This window comes from Sphaerodactylus townsendi, linkage group LG16 (genome assembly GCF_021028975.2).
Source record: "Sphaerodactylus townsendi isolate TG3544 linkage group LG16, MPM_Stown_v2.3, whole genome shotgun sequence".
NCBI lineage: Eukaryota > Metazoa > Chordata > Lepidosauria > Squamata > Sphaerodactylidae > Sphaerodactylus > Sphaerodactylus townsendi.
The window spans coordinates 32,772,960-32,790,844 of NC_059440.1; the positions used below are offsets into that span (position 1 = coordinate 32,772,960).

The 17,885-nt window shown below is 47.5% G+C and overlaps 1 protein-coding gene across 1 annotated transcript in view; it reads right to left on the bottom strand.

Annotated features, from left to right (window-relative positions):
* The window catches only part of PIK3CD (phosphatidylinositol-4,5-bisphosphate 3-kinase catalytic subunit delta), a 36,941-nt gene that overhangs the window by 4,088 nt on the left and 14,968 nt on the right, over positions 1–17,885 (bottom strand). Inside the window, 19 exon segments of the mRNA XM_048519362.1 lie at positions 196–319; positions 858–1,025; positions 2,950–3,028; positions 3,545–3,654; positions 4,949–5,127; positions 5,219–5,318; positions 5,903–6,046; positions 6,750–6,871; positions 7,066–7,233; positions 8,526–8,585; positions 8,889–9,019; positions 9,598–9,694; positions 12,446–12,667; positions 13,184–13,273; positions 14,994–15,143; positions 16,166–16,345; positions 16,901–16,927; positions 16,929–17,146; positions 17,463–17,694. Of these exon segments, the coding sequence (XP_048375319.1) occupies positions 196–319; positions 858–1,025; positions 2,950–3,028; positions 3,545–3,654; positions 4,949–5,127; positions 5,219–5,318; positions 5,903–6,046; positions 6,750–6,871; positions 7,066–7,233; positions 8,526–8,585; positions 8,889–9,019; positions 9,598–9,694; positions 12,446–12,667; positions 13,184–13,273; positions 14,994–15,143; positions 16,166–16,345; positions 16,901–16,927; positions 16,929–17,146; positions 17,463–17,694 (2,601 nt within the window).

Below are 17,885 nucleotides of genomic sequence, written 5' to 3' on the forward strand. Positions count from 1 at the left end.
AGCAGCACGGCGGCCAAACAGTAGCTGCCTTATTCAGCCACCTCTCAGCCATTTGGAATTGTGGGAGGCATGCGATCCAGCAGCTCTCTCTGCAATCATAAATTCTAAAAACTTGTGTATGTTCCTTGTTAACAGAATTCTTCTATGTCTCTAACAACATGTGGCGATCGATTGCTACAAACAAGCGGTCAGTACCTGGCCGTTCTCTCGAATCATAATGTTGTCACTGTGGCGGTCCCCAATTCCCAGCACGTACGTGGCCACGCAGTAGCCGGCACAAGAGAGAGTGAACTCCTCGATGGCATGCTCCAGCGCATCACTGCATCAGAGGAAAACCCCATTATATTTTGGAATCTCCCGTGAGGCTCAGTGAGAAAGGTGGGCTATAAACATGATTGATGACACCAATAGTTCTTTGCAGGGACTGCATCGGAAAAGCAACTGTCGCGAGCCAAGACTTGCTTGAATCATGACTTCTGCCAACAGCTTTAAGCTTACAGACAGAAACGGCAAATCCCAATTTGTATGTCTCCCCCAGCAGGACTAACACCCTCTCTAAACTGCCATTTTTAGCCAGGCACATTAGGAAACTGCAGTTTGTGGATTCAGACTCCCCTACAAGGTTAATGCCGCCTGTGGTTAACAAACCAGCTATAAAAACCCTAGTTTGGAAGCCGTATTTTGATCTTCACCAACAAACCCCCTTCTGTTGAATTCAAACATGACAAATAGCTGGAGTTCATAAGCCATGGTATGTTGTGAAGATTGAAGGGGGTTATGGGAGAGAGAGAGAGAGAGAAGATGAAGACAAGAGCCCCCCAGATCAAACAAACCTACAGATGGAGCCCCAAACCTACCCAGGATTCTTGGATTTTAACCAGTTCAGCAAAGCATCCTTATTGAAGGCAGCGGTAGCAGCCATATTGCTCTTGTTGAGCTGAATGTTTGCAATTGTATCAGAGTGCATGATCACTTCAATCAGGCCCGTCTTGTCTCCCGTGGAGAGGCAGCCGTAAGGGGTCATCCTTTGAAGAGGAGAGAAGGCAAAGGTGTCCTTGATATTCTAGTTTGTGTTTACATATTTAAAAAGCAACCCCTGTTGAAGCATAACCTTCCTTGGATGTCCCATCCTTGGACAGTGGAGCCATATTCCCTTTAATCCTGCATGGGCCTACGGTCATTCACAAGGGGAAACACACTCTGTACGTGATCAGAAGCAAACAATTTATCATGTAATCAAACAGTCCACTGCAAATTCATTCAACAGAGGATTATATGAGTGAAAGCACAAGGCATTCACTATCTCATCTCACGGCTTTTTATTTACTTTAGAGATTTACTCTACCTATTCAGTCACAATTCTCAAGGAGACCTTCAGTAAAACCCAAAATTATAACACAACAAATTCTGATCAACCAACCAACCTCCCCAAAGAATTTAAAACAGGCAGTTTTTAAATTAAATATGCTTAAAGCAGCAAAGTTCTGATACAGCAAGAACAAGTAGCAGATTAAAATTAAAAAGAAGGCCGGCTGATGAAATCTAGTTGGTATTTGGAATAGATATGAACACAAGAGAAAGACACGCTATCTAGTCAACAGCCTCATTAATCTTAGGCCCCTTCCGCACATGCAAAATAATGCGTTTTCAAACCACTTTCACAACTGTTTGCAAGTGGATTTTGCTATTCCGCACAGCTTCAAAGAGCACTGAAAGCAGTTTGAACGTGCATTATTATGCATGTGTGGAATGAGCCTTAGAAAGGTTTTCTCGGAGAAATAAACCACACATGGCACAGAGCAGATTCGTACATTACATAGCAGCCAACCTAGGTTTGCCACACAGTGCCCTATCGGAAAACCGATGCAGAAAACCGCATCACATTTGCAGTTTTGGAGGACTGTGTGTTTAATTTGCCCTCAGTTCTGAAGGCAGCAAAATCTGGAGAAGCAACTGTGACGGCATTCAAATGTCACAAGCCAAGACTTGTTTAAATCATGGCTTTCACCGACAATAAGCTCCCAGACAGAAAAAACAAATTCCAAGGTAGGTTAAATGGCAAACTCCTTTTTCCAGGTTAGATGTCAGCTGCAGAGGGAGGGAAGGGAACGGCAAGCTGAGTTGAGCCAAAAGATCTCAGGATTCACCAAAATGTCATTGCTAAATGAAGCTAGACAAAAAAGGTTTTCCGTTGGTAGGGTGGAGGAATGAAGGTCCAGAAGGTTAAATCGGAGTCATTTCATCATAGATCAGTTTAACATTTTAAAAGCAGATAATTTGGGGGGGGGGGGGTTATGTCTCTCTCAGAGAAGTGGCTTTTTCAGGACCATTTTGCCATGCGTAGTAAATAAAGAAATGTTCTGACTGTTGTTCTTTGCTTGGAAGGCGTAGGGCAGTGGTGGCGAACCTATGGCACGGGTGCCAGAGGTGGCACTCAGAGCCCTATCTGTGGGCACGTGTGCCCAGAGTTCATCATGTGGGCAGGGCGGAAAATCATCCCCCCACACACACACATCTAGGCTGGCCTGGGCACAATCCTTTACCTGGGAGTAAGCTTGGTTGCTGGCAATGGGGCTTGCTTCTGAGTAAACCCTCCTAGGGTCGTGATTCACGCATTTGAAGCGTTGCATGGTTGCTTCACCAAGCTTACTCCTGAGTAACGCACACCTCGGACCCAACTGTTTTTTCTAAACTAAAACCTCAGTATTCAGGTTAAATTGCTGTGTTGGCACTTTGCGATAAATAAGTGGGGTTTGGGTGGCAATTTGGGCACTCGGTCTCGAAAAGGTTCGCCATCACTGGCGTAGGGTTTCAGGAAAGGCAATGCCCTCCCTACCCACTCCCACAGTTCCTCGCCTAACTGGAAAGAGCCACATAAAATCCATCAGAGACTGAATTACACCCAAGGGCCCCCGAGGGGTCGACGCCGTTCACAATTAGAAGCCTCACCTCAAGTCCAGTCCCTCTATCTTCCACAAAATGTCCATCAGGTGAATCATCTGCAGGGTCAACATGTCCTGGCGAAGATCTGAAATTTGAGAAAGATAAGAGGTTTTTTTGTAGTCATATGATGTCTCGTAGGGACTAAGATGACGCATTTTTGATTCAGCATGTCCAGACACAAGAGGCCCTCGCAATCTACCCTTATGGGGGTCAGATCCCCAGCCCCTCTTGCTTGACCTTTTTCTCTTCCACATGGCAATGACCCCCCAGGGTCTCTGGGCCTTTCACAGGAGATCCGTGAGATCAAATGTGGGACTGCATTCCAAACACATGCTCCACCATTAAGCCACAACTCGGCCCAACACAGTGGCCTTTAGAGTGGATTCCTTTAACTGGGGAGCCACCTAGGAAGCTGCCTCATGTCCAGCCAGACTGGTGGGCCCCATGGTTCTGACAAATAAAACCAGTAGGATTAACTACTATTGCGGGCGGGGGGGGGGAGGGGGCTGCAAAATATGAGGTACAGAAATCCCAAAGTGAATTTTACATGGTTCCTAACCCCACACCAACTCTGGCGCAGGGGACCGGGAGGCCTTCTTACCATCTCCGTTTTTGAAAATTATGCCCACGTTGGTGCCCCCTATTTCTTCATTGTTAAAGACAATCCACAAGGGCTTCATCTTGGAATCCATGAAAGTACAAAGGTCGACACTAAAATCACATACAAACAAAAAAATAATCCTGGAAAAGGTCCCTCTTTTAAAGAAAACAAAATATCACATTTCTAGTCCTCATCCCCAAGATCTTGCTGATGGTTGGCCAGAAGAAGAGTGCAAATCAATACATCTTTAAAAGGTAAAATGTTATTGCTACGAATACCTAAATCTCACCATGAGAAAGGCGAAGACCTGCAGCTTTCATACATTATGAAAATGAAGCAGAAGTGTCTGTCTGTAAATGCAATGTTATTTAGGCTGTTCGCTAAAGGTAGGGTAGGGAGCTCAAATCACACCATCTCCAGCAACATCTATTGCGTGGCAACTACTAATTGGAACCTCTGGGCTCAATGGTAGGAAATCTCTAAATTGCTGCCAGGGGAAGGGGTCAGTGGTGGGATCCAAAAAATTTAGTAACAGCTTCCCATGGTGGTGGGATTCAAACTGTGGCGTAGTGCCAATGGGGCTGGGCGGGGCACAACAGGGGCATGGCCGGGCATTCTGGGGCGGGGCTGTGGCAAGGACACAGCCGCTGCGCTGGTCCTTGGGCGGGAAACGAATGCACGCAGGCGCAGGCTGCCATGCACGCCGGTGCACCTCCTGCTAGACTGCTTCTGCGAGCTACTGCTGAGAGGAGGGGCGTAACTAAGGCAAAAATCATGTGGCAAAATCACCAATTAGTAACCCCTTCTCGGTACACACAAATAATTAGTAACCTATTCTCGGGAACCTGTGAGAACCTGCTGGATCCCACCTCTGGAAGGGGTCATGCTGTTCATGTCCTGCGTGGGGGCTTCTTCAAAGCAACTGCTAACTCATTCTGGAAACACAATGCTGAATGAGATGGCACTCTTCTCTGGATCAAAAGGTCCTTCTGGAGCTCTTCTCTGGATCAAAAGGTCCTTCTGCAAATCTTTCACATCCTACACCCTCATTTCTGTCCACTAATTATTCCATAACCTTCTTTCATATCCCTGAGGACTAGAAACTTTTAAAAAATGGCTGACTTTATTTTTAAGCTTCTAGTCCTCAGGGTTATGAAATAAGAGTACCCTTTCCGCATTGCCGAAAGTGAGCAAGACCAATGTTATGGGGAAAAATATCTGTCCAGGTGGAGGCATCAGCAGCCACCAGCACAAACTCCAAAGGTTGGACCTCTGGATAGAAAATTGACAGGCGGCCACAAGCCCTGCCCCCCTCCCAAATCAAACCCCCCCCCCCCCCCCCCGGATCCTCTTTGCCCATTCTAAGCAGCCTCCACTGCAGTCCTAGACCACCATCCTATTTACCTGACTTTTGCTAGAACAATGCTGGGGTCCAAGGGGGACTGAAGGTTGGAGAGGGCCTCCAGGTAAGTCTCTTGCCGCAGACAGGAGTACATGAACTCCTTCGTCTGGGGCTTGGGATTCTTCTGGGCGCTCGTCTTGATGATGTCATTCAACGCCTTCATCTTGTGGAGGGCTTCGCCCTGCAGCCAGACACAGAAATACGCTCTTAACCACTACACCATGGCACTCAAACTGACCAAAGACCGAAGGGGAGCACCTGCCCCATCCTACCTGCTTCATCAGAGCCTTCATGTGGTGGGTGCTGCCTCGGCAATAAGCCTCCAGGATCAGCCCGAACCTCAAGGTGACAGAAGGAACGTGCATTTCTGACCTAAGAGGGGAAGAAGACACACATATTATCCAGCTTGCTTCATTGGCCCTGGAATGCCACCAGTTGCATGTCCTTTCCCCCTGAAGACTTTACAAATAAACTTTTGAAGGACACTTCCCCCCACCCCCCAATTTCTCTGCCTTTTTTCGCTCTTGAATTATACAGAGCAGCAGAGAGAGCAGCAGTGGCGTAGGAGGTTAAGAGCTCGTGTATCTAATCTGGAGGAACCGGGTTTGATTCCCAGCTCTGCCGCCTGAGCTGTGGAGGCTTATCTGGGGAATTCAGATTAGCCTGTACACTCCCACACACGGCAGCTGGGTGACCTTGGGCTAGTCACAGCTTCTCAGAGCTCTCTCAGCCCCACCCACCTCACAGGGTGTTTGTTGTGAGGGGGGAAGGGCAAGGAGATTGTAAGCCCCTTTGAGTCTCCTACAGGAGAGAAAGGGGGGATATAAATCCTCAAGGTTTTGCAGGAAACCTCTTCACAAAACTAGTTTCCAGGTTGTTTTGCATGGCAACTGGGTCAGCCAATCAGGCTGGTTTAAATCTACCCTACAAAGGTTTCCGTAAATGCCTCTGCTTACCTGAGATGCCAGAAGAGAAAGTGTCCTATTTTACGATTGGACAAGGCTCTGTCCAACAGGAACTTGACTAATTCGCACTCCAAATAAGACTCGTATTTCAGCACTTGGACCAGCTGCAGAAGATACTGGAACAATTCATCATCCCTGGGGAGAGAGGCGAAGGAATCATTCCTCCAGCAGGTATGGAGCTACCGGTCACCACTACTGGGTTTCACTGACCAACCGAGGCACAAGCCTCTTGCTTCAGCAGAGACCAGAGAGCAGAAATCTTGATGTATAATTCAAGTGCGAAAAAAGCAATGCAGGCTAAATGGATCAGGGCCACAGCGCTGGGTAAAGGAGCAAAGAAGATTCAAAGAAGATTCACAGATTGATTTGTGGAGCTCGGCAATTTAGTGAGGAACTTAAATTTAGACAACTTCCAAAAGCGATTAGATAATGTCATGGAGTGTTAGTGGGTATGGCGGAATGGATCCTCCATGTTTAGAGGCAGTATACTTTGAGTACCATTTAATGGTGGCGGGGGAGAGGAGACCTGGGCCTCTGTGCCTCTGATGCTAGCCTCCTGGGGGTATCCAGACAGCTCCTGTGGAAAGAGGGATGCTGGGAGAGATGGACCAGTTGGTCCAAACCAGCAAAGAAACTCTGCTTTTTCTGATCAGCATCATAATTTATTCATTTGCTTCTTCAGCATCATCCCTGCCATTTGCAGAAAGACATGCTAAGTCCCTGGCCCCAAGAAGCCCACAACCAAGTCTTACGGGTATTGAATCGCAAATGTTGCATCAAGGACCAAATCTTACTCATTCCGCGGCCCACCCCTCCTCCCCATTCCCAAAACACTCACGTCAGCTTCTTCAAGGAGTTGACAGTGAAGGAGCCCACGTGGCGGTCAGGGAAGCTGAAATCCAGCAGCTCCAGGGCGTTGAGGACAGGCAGCTCTGGCCAGGTTTGGAGCAAGTGGATCATCTGCAAGGGATGGACAAGAAAGGTTGAGGCCGGGCCGGGCCCCAGGGGGTTAATCCCTCCCACAGAAACAAAGGAGGGGCACCATCAGGACACTCACAGACTGGGCATCTGAGTAGACCCTCTTAAACCAGGGGATGCCCTGAGTCTGCTGGCACAAAATTGTGAACTGAACAGCCCCTCCCTCGGCTCCTCACCTGAGCTACATCTTCGTGTTTATTCCACTTGGTTACAAGCAGAAGCTTAGCCAAGGCATTGGGGTGCTGGTCCCGAATCTGGTACCTCATTTTCCAGACCAAATCCTTTTCGTGCTCATAGAGTTCTGTGTGGGTCCTGCGCTCCAAAATCTCCCTCAGCTGTTGCCTCTGCATGTGTGGAAAGAAGAAGAGAAATAAATAAAGGAGACATTGGGGGGCATCTGTAAGAAATGCACACAGAAATGCAAACAAATGTCTGTTTTCGGGCCATCCCTTCTGTCTATCTTTTTGGCAGAGTTCATAAAATTCCTGGGGAACAGCAACTTTGCCCCTGAAACTATGATCAAGTCAAAAGATTTTATATTGCCTTCTTTATGGAAATATAAGAAATAAAATTACGCATAAGTTCGTTATTCATTTTTCAGATCCAGATGAGGAGTGCATTCAATTTTTTACTGCCAAATGCACTCCATAATGTTACTTTTCAGCTGGTGACTTTTATGGTTTTGTCTATTAAAATTAGGAAGAAGCTTATATCCTCTTCTTGGTATAGATTTTTATCTAAAATGTAGCCTTCAGTTTTAGCTATGTTGAGAACCGATGAGGTGTTCATCTCATGGCGCTTCAGATAAATGACGACTGGTTTCTCACTTCAGGCCCCTGTTGGCATGGCATGACATGCCGGCAGGGGCTGATGAGAATTGTAGTCCATGAACATCTGAAGCGCCAGAGTTGGACACCCCTGGTTTAAACCATGATTGGATGGGACATGGTTTATACTTGTACTTTGATACGTTCTAATGTTATTTACTTATGGTATATTCTTGCATGTGTGTATATCTGATATTCATGTAATGTTACAACATACCATTACGATATTAAAATCGATTTGAGTGAATTTGGGAACAGCAGGAAGAAAGAGTGCGAGTTCAATGGGATATGACTAGATTGGGTTGGAGTTCTTAGGTCCTTGGGAAGGATTCGATATTCAGAGATGAATTCCAGACACTTGTGCTGTGTTGTTATGTGTATAATAATAATAATAAAATTAAGTTGATGGTTAAGTTAGGGCTTGACGAATCCTAGGTGCCAGGGCACCATGGCACCTAGAAATTTCACTGCAACGCCTATTATTTCCTGCAGTCGTTTAGTGTGTGTCTCTCTTGGCAATTCACAGTAGAAGCACAAAGCTTATGTGAGTGAAGAACAGAGGTTAGCTTCTCATGCAGTGACAACCAGGAAGAAGAGTTCAGGATCAGCTTTTGTTGAAACAATAATTAGAAAGCACAGTCATTAAAATATAAAAGCCAGAAAGTTGAACAATAAGTTTAACTACTATATTTTTGAGATGGTTTGTGAAGGTGAAGAAAATCCATCAAGGCCTGAGATAAAGGGGTAAGTAAGAGAGAAAGGATGAAACAGGTATCCTCAAAGAGTTAAGCAGTCTACTTCCACCCTACCTCCTCTGGATCCTCTACTGTGTAACGGAGACATAGTGCTTTTCTCCCCTCCTCCAGCATCTAGAATATGTAAAGAACAGAACTCATAAGGGAATCTAGAAAGCTGCTTTATGTATAAAAAGCCAGGCTATTGGTCCATCTTGATCTGTATCCTCTGCTCTGAATGTCTTTCAGTCAGAGAAAGGTCTTTCCCAACACCTTGGAAACTTAAATGGGAGATACTGGGGACTGAACCCTTGTAAACCAAACACACTTGCATTGTTTATTTAGCAGAAGCTCTGAGGTTTGGAAGTTTTGACCAGCAACTCAGCAGAACCACCAGAAAGTAGACAAAGATCAATACCAAGACAGCTGCCTTCTTACCTGGTCAAGGGACGGATAGTACACGGGAGAGAAGGCAACGGTGGGGAAACGGATGACCAGGGCTGCGGCGCTTTCCGTGTTAGGGTTGGTCTGGACGGTGCCCATTGGGTTCAAGAGCTCATCCTTCTCATCTGGAAGCCAAAGTGGGGCTAGGATCAGCAATGAAGGTGGCGCCATCTGGTGGCCACAGAATGTCACATTTTTGAAAGATGAAACAGTTTGTCCTTTTTATGGATTTGTTGAGTAGTAGTGGTTTTGCGGAGAGGTGATCTGAGTATGACATAGGCAGCAGTGCCAAACAAATAGTCTCGAGCCTGAGGACCACTGGGTTGGCGTCCCCAGATAACTACTTGGAAAGGAAAAGAACAGAATTGCGCAAGATAATATTATTTCATTCATTTCTAGGGTCCTCTCCCCACAACATAAGAACATAAGAACTAGCCTGCTGGATCAGACCATCTAGTCCAGGACTCTGCTACTCACAATGGCCCACCAGGTGCCTTTGGGAGCTCACATGCAGAATGTGAAAGCAATGGCCTTCTGCTGCTGCTGCTCCTGAACACCTGGTCTGACCTCTTTGTGAGGCAGGTGGGGCTGAGAGAGTTCTGAGAGAACTGTGACTGGCCCAAGGTCACCCAGCAAGGCTTCAGGAAGAGGAAGTCTGGCCCCTTCTCTCCCAGCAGCAAAGAAAAGAAGACTTCTGCCCTACCTGGGAAGGAGGACCACATAGGCAGGAAACACTCCCCAGCTTTCAATTGGTCTCGGTAGTCAAACAGCATAACGTTCACCCAGGCAATCGGGCAGTCCTGCATCGCAAAGGAGGAGAGGAAGGGAAGGGGTTAATCATGTAGGCTCGTCACCCTTTTCACCCGTGTCAGTCTCTGGAGGAAGGATCTGCATGCTGTTTGCTACCGCAGAATACCTGCTACACCTGTGGGTCAAAGGATAAAAGGGAACAGGCATTCTTCTGCTTCCATCCCATGTCGACCAAAGCATGGCATTCAGATAACATCTGCTCCACAGTAGTCACACAGTCTATGTAAGTATAGGATTACAGCCTGTGCCAAAATTGCTCAGAACACTGTTGGATCTTGAACTCCCCCCCCCCCCATCAACTTGGGTCTGGTGTGCTACCTTGTGAGGTCGGTGGGGCTGAGAGAGTTCGGAGAGAACCAAGACTAGCCCAAGGTCATCCCACAAGCTTCAGGTGGAGGAGCAGGGGAAGAAACCTGGTTCTCCAGATCAGAATCCACCTGCTCTTAACCACTACACCTTGCTGGTTTATTGGTCTATAACGGCCTACTGGGCTTAAGTCCGTCTCACCCCATATGTCCCAAGTAGGCCTCTGCGGTCGGCAAACTTACTGGTGGTCCCTGGCCCCTCCATTATGCGCGACTCGGTTTTCTACCCGGCCAGGGCTTTCACGGCCCTGGCCCCTGCCTGGTGGAATGCCCTTCCATCGGACGTGCGGGCCCTGCGGGACCTTGGAGAATTCCGCAGGGCCTGTAAAACGGTTTTGTTCCACCTGGCTTTTGCGAGGCTCGGCTATGCGACCCTCCAGGGATGCCCCCATGCTACGCGCTTTCTATCTTACCATCAGCATCGCCTAATATATAATATCTTGACTGACACTGCTACTCCCCGCCCGGCCTTTGGGATCGGGCACCACACACACTTTTATAATCTTGCTGTTATGTATATTGTATTGATGCTGCTAGTTTTATGGATTTTTGTATATTGTTTTAACTTGTTTTAACTGTTTTTTTGGTGTATGTAGTTTTGGCCATTGTATGTTTGGCCCATTGTACACCGCCCAGAGCCCTTCGGGGGTGGGCGGTTTATAAATAAATACATACATACATACATACATACATACATTGCCATTGCCATATTGCCATACATACATTACATACATATTGCCATACATTATTGCCACGCTATTGCCATTACGCTATTACGCTACGCCAATACAGAAAGAAAGAAAGAAAGAAAGAAAGAAAGAAAGAAAGAAAGAAAGAAAGAAAGAAAGAAAGAAAGAAAGAAAGAAAGAAAGAAAGAAAGAAAGAAAGAAAGAAAGAAAGAAAGAAAGAAAGAAAGAAAGAAAGAAAGTCTGGCTTTCCTCTCTCATTTGGAGCACTCTAGATCTGCAACAGAAGGCACAACCTTTAAACAAAGAGTTCTCAGCACCTTCGTCAAACTACAATTTCGGTTACATCGGTTAAAATGGCATGACGCAGGCATGGGTTTGTACTATAAACAGAGCTTGGGAGACTAGACCAGACCCACCCATGTTTTGTCTATTTTCTTCTGCAATGTTCACTTCCAGCACAGGTCCAAAGGGATCTGAAAATATGGTCAGAAATGACCTACACCAAAACACACACAGAAGAAAAACTGGCAGCCGACCAAGCACAAAACGCTGCGATGGTGGACGAAATCCAAGAAGCCGGTGACTCAGCAATTGCAGGGATAGCTGCTGCGTGACTCAGCAAGCGGGGCGGTGAGAAAGGGTGGCCAGCTGGCCTTGTCAGCTTGCCCAGTTCCTCTCGGAGCAATGCCGTGGTCCTGTTTTTTCTGGGTAGTGAATAGTTCCGAGGCACCTCCCAGCTTCCGGGCATGGAGACTTCCAGACAAAAATGCTTCAAGCGGTTCCAGTTTGCATTTTTTTCAACAACTGCAATTCATGATGAGACAAACCCAAGGGGGAAAGAATTCTCTGACTAAAACTTCTAAACATCACTGTCAGCTTCCTGGGTTGGATGCAGCACTAGAGCGTCACAACAGAGATACCGGCACCAAATGCCCCCTCTGCACCATTGAGGGGGCTTTTGAACCAAGGGAGCCGCCGGCTGGACCCCCTCTGCTCGACTGCCCTGCCCTGCCGTTGGTCGGAGCTGCAGCTTTTCAACCCAGCAGAATCCGGGAGTCAATAAGATCCGATCTGCCCCTCGGCCAGAACTCAGGCTGAGCTGCTGCACTTTTCATACTGTAGCTCTGGTTTTAAATGCTTTGATAATGTAGTTTTTTGTTGGTGTTAATGGTTTTTACAGTGTGATATGATGATGTGTTGTTTGATTTGTTAGCTGCCCTGGTGGCCCTTACAGAGGCAGAGAGGAGGGGTAAAAATGTTGTAAAATGAAAAATAAAATAATGATGATTAACTTCTTCCCATTGGATTTGCTGGGGTCACCATGACAGATATTGAAGCTGGACTGAACTGATATTGATTTGCAATGCAGAGAGGAGCCAGTGGTTCAAACAGGCCCTGGTTTGGGGGGCTTGTGAACCACTTTGCTCTTCCCAAAGTTTACAGCACCAAGATTTAAGAGATAATTTCAGCAGGTAGCCATGTCGTTCTGCAGCAGAAAAGCAAGACTGATGTTGCGTAGGACCTCAGAGACCGTCCAGATTTTCGGGATATAAGCTTTTGAGAGTCATGGTTTCCTTTGCCTCAAAAGCTTGAAAATCTGGATGGTCTCGGAGATCCTACTAGACTTGCCTCAAGACTCAAGACAGGCTGCTGGAATAAAACCCCTTCTTACTGGTGAAAGACTTACGGCTTTCTTGGACTTCTTCTTGGTGGACCGTGCCTTCTTGGTCTTCTCGACGACGGCATAGAGGGCCAGGCAGAGCCGTGCCATGCGAGGAAGGTCGCAGATATGGATCTCGAATTCCAACCTCTGATCCCACAGTGGTTCTGAGCAAACGTTGACCTCGGAGCTGGACACCATTTTGCAGAGCATCTCGTTGCCGTGATACAGGCCCGCCTGGACCACCAGCTGCAAGGAAGGGAGGTCAGCAGTGGGCTTACAACTTACCCTCATAGCCGAGAACGGAACCAAGCAAAAAGATAACCGATAACGGGAGCAGAAGAAACAACTACAGGAACCGAGGAAAACTAGGGAATGTCAGTTTTTAATTCTTTCTCTCATTTTTTTTTAAACTTTCTCTGCAAGTACACAAGTAGTGCATTAGAAACTAAGGTTCTAGTGGTGGGGGAGGTTGTTTTTTTTTAAAATGCCAAACAGCATTCAAAACGGCAATCACACATATCTGTGGCTTGAAGTTTCTAAGAACTTGGCTTTCTGCAGATCGCTAGATGCCTCTCGGTTTCCTCTGCTGGGGTTTCAAAGGCTAAGAAGAGCGCTGAATGAAACACCCTTGAGGGGGGATCATCACGTGACTTCTGGCTTTTGATCTACACTCCCCCCCCCCTTCTGTTTTACACACAAGCAGTAAACAACACCAAGGCAGGAAGAGAAAAAACCTCAGTGCGTCTAGCCGAGAAATCCTACCTTCATCCGCTCATCTGCGTTCACCTTGCAGCCTCGCACCAAGTTGATCGAATATGGTTGCTCCAGCGACCACAGCGAGGTAGAAGTTGGCTAGTGGGGCGGAGGGAGGAGAAGGAAAAGGAGAGAGTGAGAGAGAGAGCACAACCAGAATTTAGCAGAAATACATGGCAGCCATTGGAGTCTCCCACAAGTAATTCGGGGGGGGGGCGGGCGGGCGGGCAGAGAAATATAATGGTTATGTTTTTGTGCACAACTGCTTCTGCGGCCTGGTTCAAATACAGTGTTAGACCTTAGACTGGTGCCTATGTGCATTCACTCACATGTTCCATTGTAGCACAACTCATTGCGTGCCAATGCATCCTTGTTGACAAACTATGATTCATTCTGTAATCCAGAAGTGAATGTACATGAAGTTGCCTTAAACTGAATCAGGCCACTGGTGCGTCAAGATCAGCTCCCTTTCCCCACTTACCTTAAACCCCGCGCTACTCTCCTCAAGTAGCTGCCAGTCCCCCCCGGCACTCCCCACTACAGGGGCGGCAACAACGCAGCCGCCCTGATGCTGCCGCTCTCACGCCCCCTCAGCACGCGGCATCCCTGGCGCTCCTCGAAACGGCGCCTTTTGATGACCCTACGCGGAGCGCGGGGTCGTGAGGACGCCCGGGCGCACGCCAGAGATGCCGCGCGCTGAGAGTAGCATGCAGCAAAGGGTAGCAAAGGTAAGTGGGGAAACGCCCCAGGACTCTCCAGGCGGCTCTCCAGGGTTTCTTTCAGGCAGAGAACTTTCACATTTCCTACTGTCTTGTTCTTTTAACGGGAGACAACCGGGGGTGGGGGGTGGGGACCAAACTTGAGACCTTCTGCATGCCTTCCACTGACCCGTGCCCCCCCTCCCATAAAACTGACTTGTACTTTACAAGCCTGGTCGGGAGAGAGAGAACAAACTGGAGTCTGCTGCTGTGAACTCAACTACAGTTTGTGCAAAAGAAGAAGGTATAAATGGGCTCTGACGGGCCAGGAGAAGGCGGCAAACAAGCAGAATATGTGTTTATTTGTTGCACGCCTAGAACACTTCCATTGTCTGCATTTTCAAACTTAGAATTTTTGCAATTCTAAAAAGTACAAACTTGCACTTGATTAAAAGGGTACTTTTTTAACTAATGCAGAACTATCGTATACCAGAGTGTCACGGCAACTTTGACATTCAGCGGCTGACTATTTTTTATTTTCAGAAAGTCTTCCTTCCGCATTTCACTTCATCAGAATCATTCTGCCCTCTGCACTTCCTTCCACATTCAGCAACCCTTTTAGAACAGGTTAATTTTTGCTGCGCCCACAACAGATCTGCACACACACACTGTGCACGCTTAAAACTCTGACCCTGTTGTTAAATGTGTCTCTTAAGTTGCTCAGTTTTCTACCCCACCTGGGAGTGCATCACATTCACATCACGTGATGGGAATAGGCCATTGGGGGGGGGGGGGTTGCCTAGCAAGGCATTTGATTGGCTGTGCAGATTTTTTAAAACGTTGCTTTGACAGCAGCTGCCACAGCAGCCCTCAAAATTTCACCATGTGACTGAAGGAAAGCTGTGGCAGCCATTGTGTGACTGGCTCTGCCTTCTCCAGCAGCCATTTTGTGGTTGACTCCGCCTCTTCCAGCAGCCATTTTGTGGCTACACTCACTGCGCTGTGTCAGAATTCCAAAAGTGCCTTGAAAAGGTTGGGGACTAGAAGTTCAGTTTCAAAGAAAAGGAGAAGTGCCCTAATTTGTTTCTTTGCGGTTACCAAGCAGTAGCATTGAGCCTCACCTTTTCCTTGGGGGGTGGAAGTGGCCTGGGGGCCATTTTGGGGGGGTGAATGATTCCATTGGTCTGCTCCTCCCGCAATGCCAGGATGGAAGATGAATGTACCACGGTGAGGTGAGGCAGCAAACCACAGTGCAGGCATTCACAGATGTACTGGAGGAAGGGAAAAGAACGGAAGTATGGTTATCCCTTCCCCATCACGATTTTCCTCATTGTGGTTTTGATATTTTGCAGGTCGGCATATGAAATAAAATGGGAACTTTTGTGGAGTTTTGCAGAAGCCGTAGATGACACGCAAAGGCCAACAGATGACACAAAGAAAGTTTAGAAACTGAGCATATGTATAGTATTGTATAATATCAACATACTTTATCTTTTAATACCATAAATACACACAATTTCTTTTTTTTAATTGAAAAAGAGAAGAAGAAAAAATCCAGACATTCTCTGGTACGAAGGGAAGGCCAAGAATTTTTTATGCAGATTTCCAGATCGCAGGAGTTGCCACGCCCCAAACCCCAGAGATGTGGAAGAGATAACTGTAACGCCTTAAGAAAGACAGAACAGTTCAATAGCCAGCTGCAGGCACGAACAGCTTGACACAGGGAACAGGAAAAGAAGAGAGTGGAGGTGGAGGTGGAGGAAGAGAAAGGACACAAAACTGCTGATTACTGATTCAGATAATAGATCGGTCAGTTAGTATTTCCTGCTCTGACTGGCAGCAGCGATCCAGAATCTCAGGCGGAGGTTTTTCACGTCACCTACTATTTAATATTTTTAACTGGAAATGCTGGGAATTGAACCCTCTACCTTCTGCACGCCAAGCAGATGCTGTACCACTGGACCACAGCATCTCTCCAAGCTTCCCTGAACACAGATTATTCTCTCAACCACAGCAGCTTTTATACCAGTGGTGGCGAACCTATGGCACTCCAGATGTTCATGGACTACAACTCCCATCAGCCCCTGCCAGCATGGCCAATTGGCTGATGGGAGATGTAGTCCTTGAACATCTGGAGTGCCATAGGTTCGCCACCACTTTCTTATACCAATTTAACCACCATGGCTTCCCCCAATGAACCCAGGGAATTGTAAGCTGCGGAGGCATGGCCATTTCTAACCCGACAACCTGCCCCAGCCCCCAACGGAGTGCCATGAAAAAGAGAGAGACCCACCTGGAATTGATACAAGGGGTAGCGCCCATAGATATATTCGCATTTCCCATTCACCTGCAGGGTGTATTCCTCTGGACTTTCCACTCTTTGGTGGCGGAAGACAGTGGCTTGCTTCTTGATAGCGTAGCTGATGAGAGTCATGGGGAATTCCCGAAGGGAGATCTGGAAGGTGAAGCTCTCCTGCAAGTCCAAAAGGGACACACGACAAGTGAGAACAGGAATTAAAAGCCCTCTGGACATGAAACACCCCGCTTCCTTTAATGACAGTCTGGTGACTGGTCTCAGGGTGGGTGGGGCCCTATGGGTTTTGGTGTTGGGCAAAGACTTTCCTCTTCACCCCGGTTTCTGACACCGTCGATGCCTCCTCTGGAAACTGCCAATCTGGGGGGGGGGGGGGGAGGGTATGTGGGTGGGTTACATTTTGGAAGTTTGCTTCATGGAGTTTTTATTACTGTTTTATATGATGTTTTTATTGTTGTTCTGGATTTTGTAAGTTGCCCTGAGACCTCCAAATAGGGTGGGGTAGAAGCCCCAGAAATAATAATGATGGTGATGGTGATAGTGATGGTGATGATGATGAAAGAGAGAACAATGCAAACCACTTTCAGTCCCCACTGGGGAGAAAGGTGGGATGTAAATGAAGGGAAACAAAATAAAAAGGAGAAAGTCAGCACCAACCCCCTAAAAATCTCCATACAGCTTTAATGTGATGAATTTTTAAAAGACAGCTATTACCCCTCCAGATTCAAATCGGACATTGATGTGAAATAAAAATAAACAGCCTGTATAGCTTCCCCGGGGTTGGGGTCTGGTCTATAGGGCTGTCGGCCAGGGGCTCCAGCTGCACGGGGAAGCTGTACTCCATCCACGCCTTCCAATTCAGCTGCTGCCGCCTGGCTGCCCTCTCCTCGCAGAACTGCTGCATCCGGGAACGGAACAAGTTCACTTCCGGGTCACGCAGCAAGTCGAACTCGTGCAAACCTGAACAGGTGAGAACCGCAAGCTCCATAATTTTTTGTTTTTGTTTTAATGAAGTAGAACTTGGAGTTGTGTGAGAATTTGCCCACCCATACCATAAAACATGTTGCTGCTGTCAACATGGACAGAATAGCTTATGTGATTATTTTACAAATCCAAGTTCCCAGTTCTCATGGGCAGAGAGGACCATGCTTGAAAAGTGACAAGATCGTGTCTGCCGAAGTATCAAAACCAGACCAGACTTTGAGTGGGAGATACTGTCTGCATTCCTAAAACCATTCCGTCTCTCGTGACTCCCTGCCCAAAGGGTGGCCCTCACCTTTGCCGATTAGCAGGCTGATCTGCGAGTTGACCAGCTTCTTGGCCTTCGGATCTCCTTGGCGAGCCACGAGCCGCAAAACCGGCAGGAACGGCTGGACGTCACAGAGGCGGCGCTGCTCATCTTCCAGCTCCTGCTGTTCCGCCGTCTGGTTGATGCAGGTGAAGACATAGGCCTCCGGGCTACTGAGCATCTGGAAGAGGGGCTCGTACTGGGCATGGTGCCAGACCACCTGTCACAAAGACAGAACCATTGGTGATCCCTTCTTTAGTCCCCCCACTGAGCTCCTTTTGGCCCTACATAGTCTGGGACCCATAGACCTTAGGGCCTTACACTGAATGCCAACCCTAGTCCATAACTTCCCCATGCAATAATTGTCATTCCTCCCTCCTTGAACTACAATTCCCAGGATTCCAATGGGCA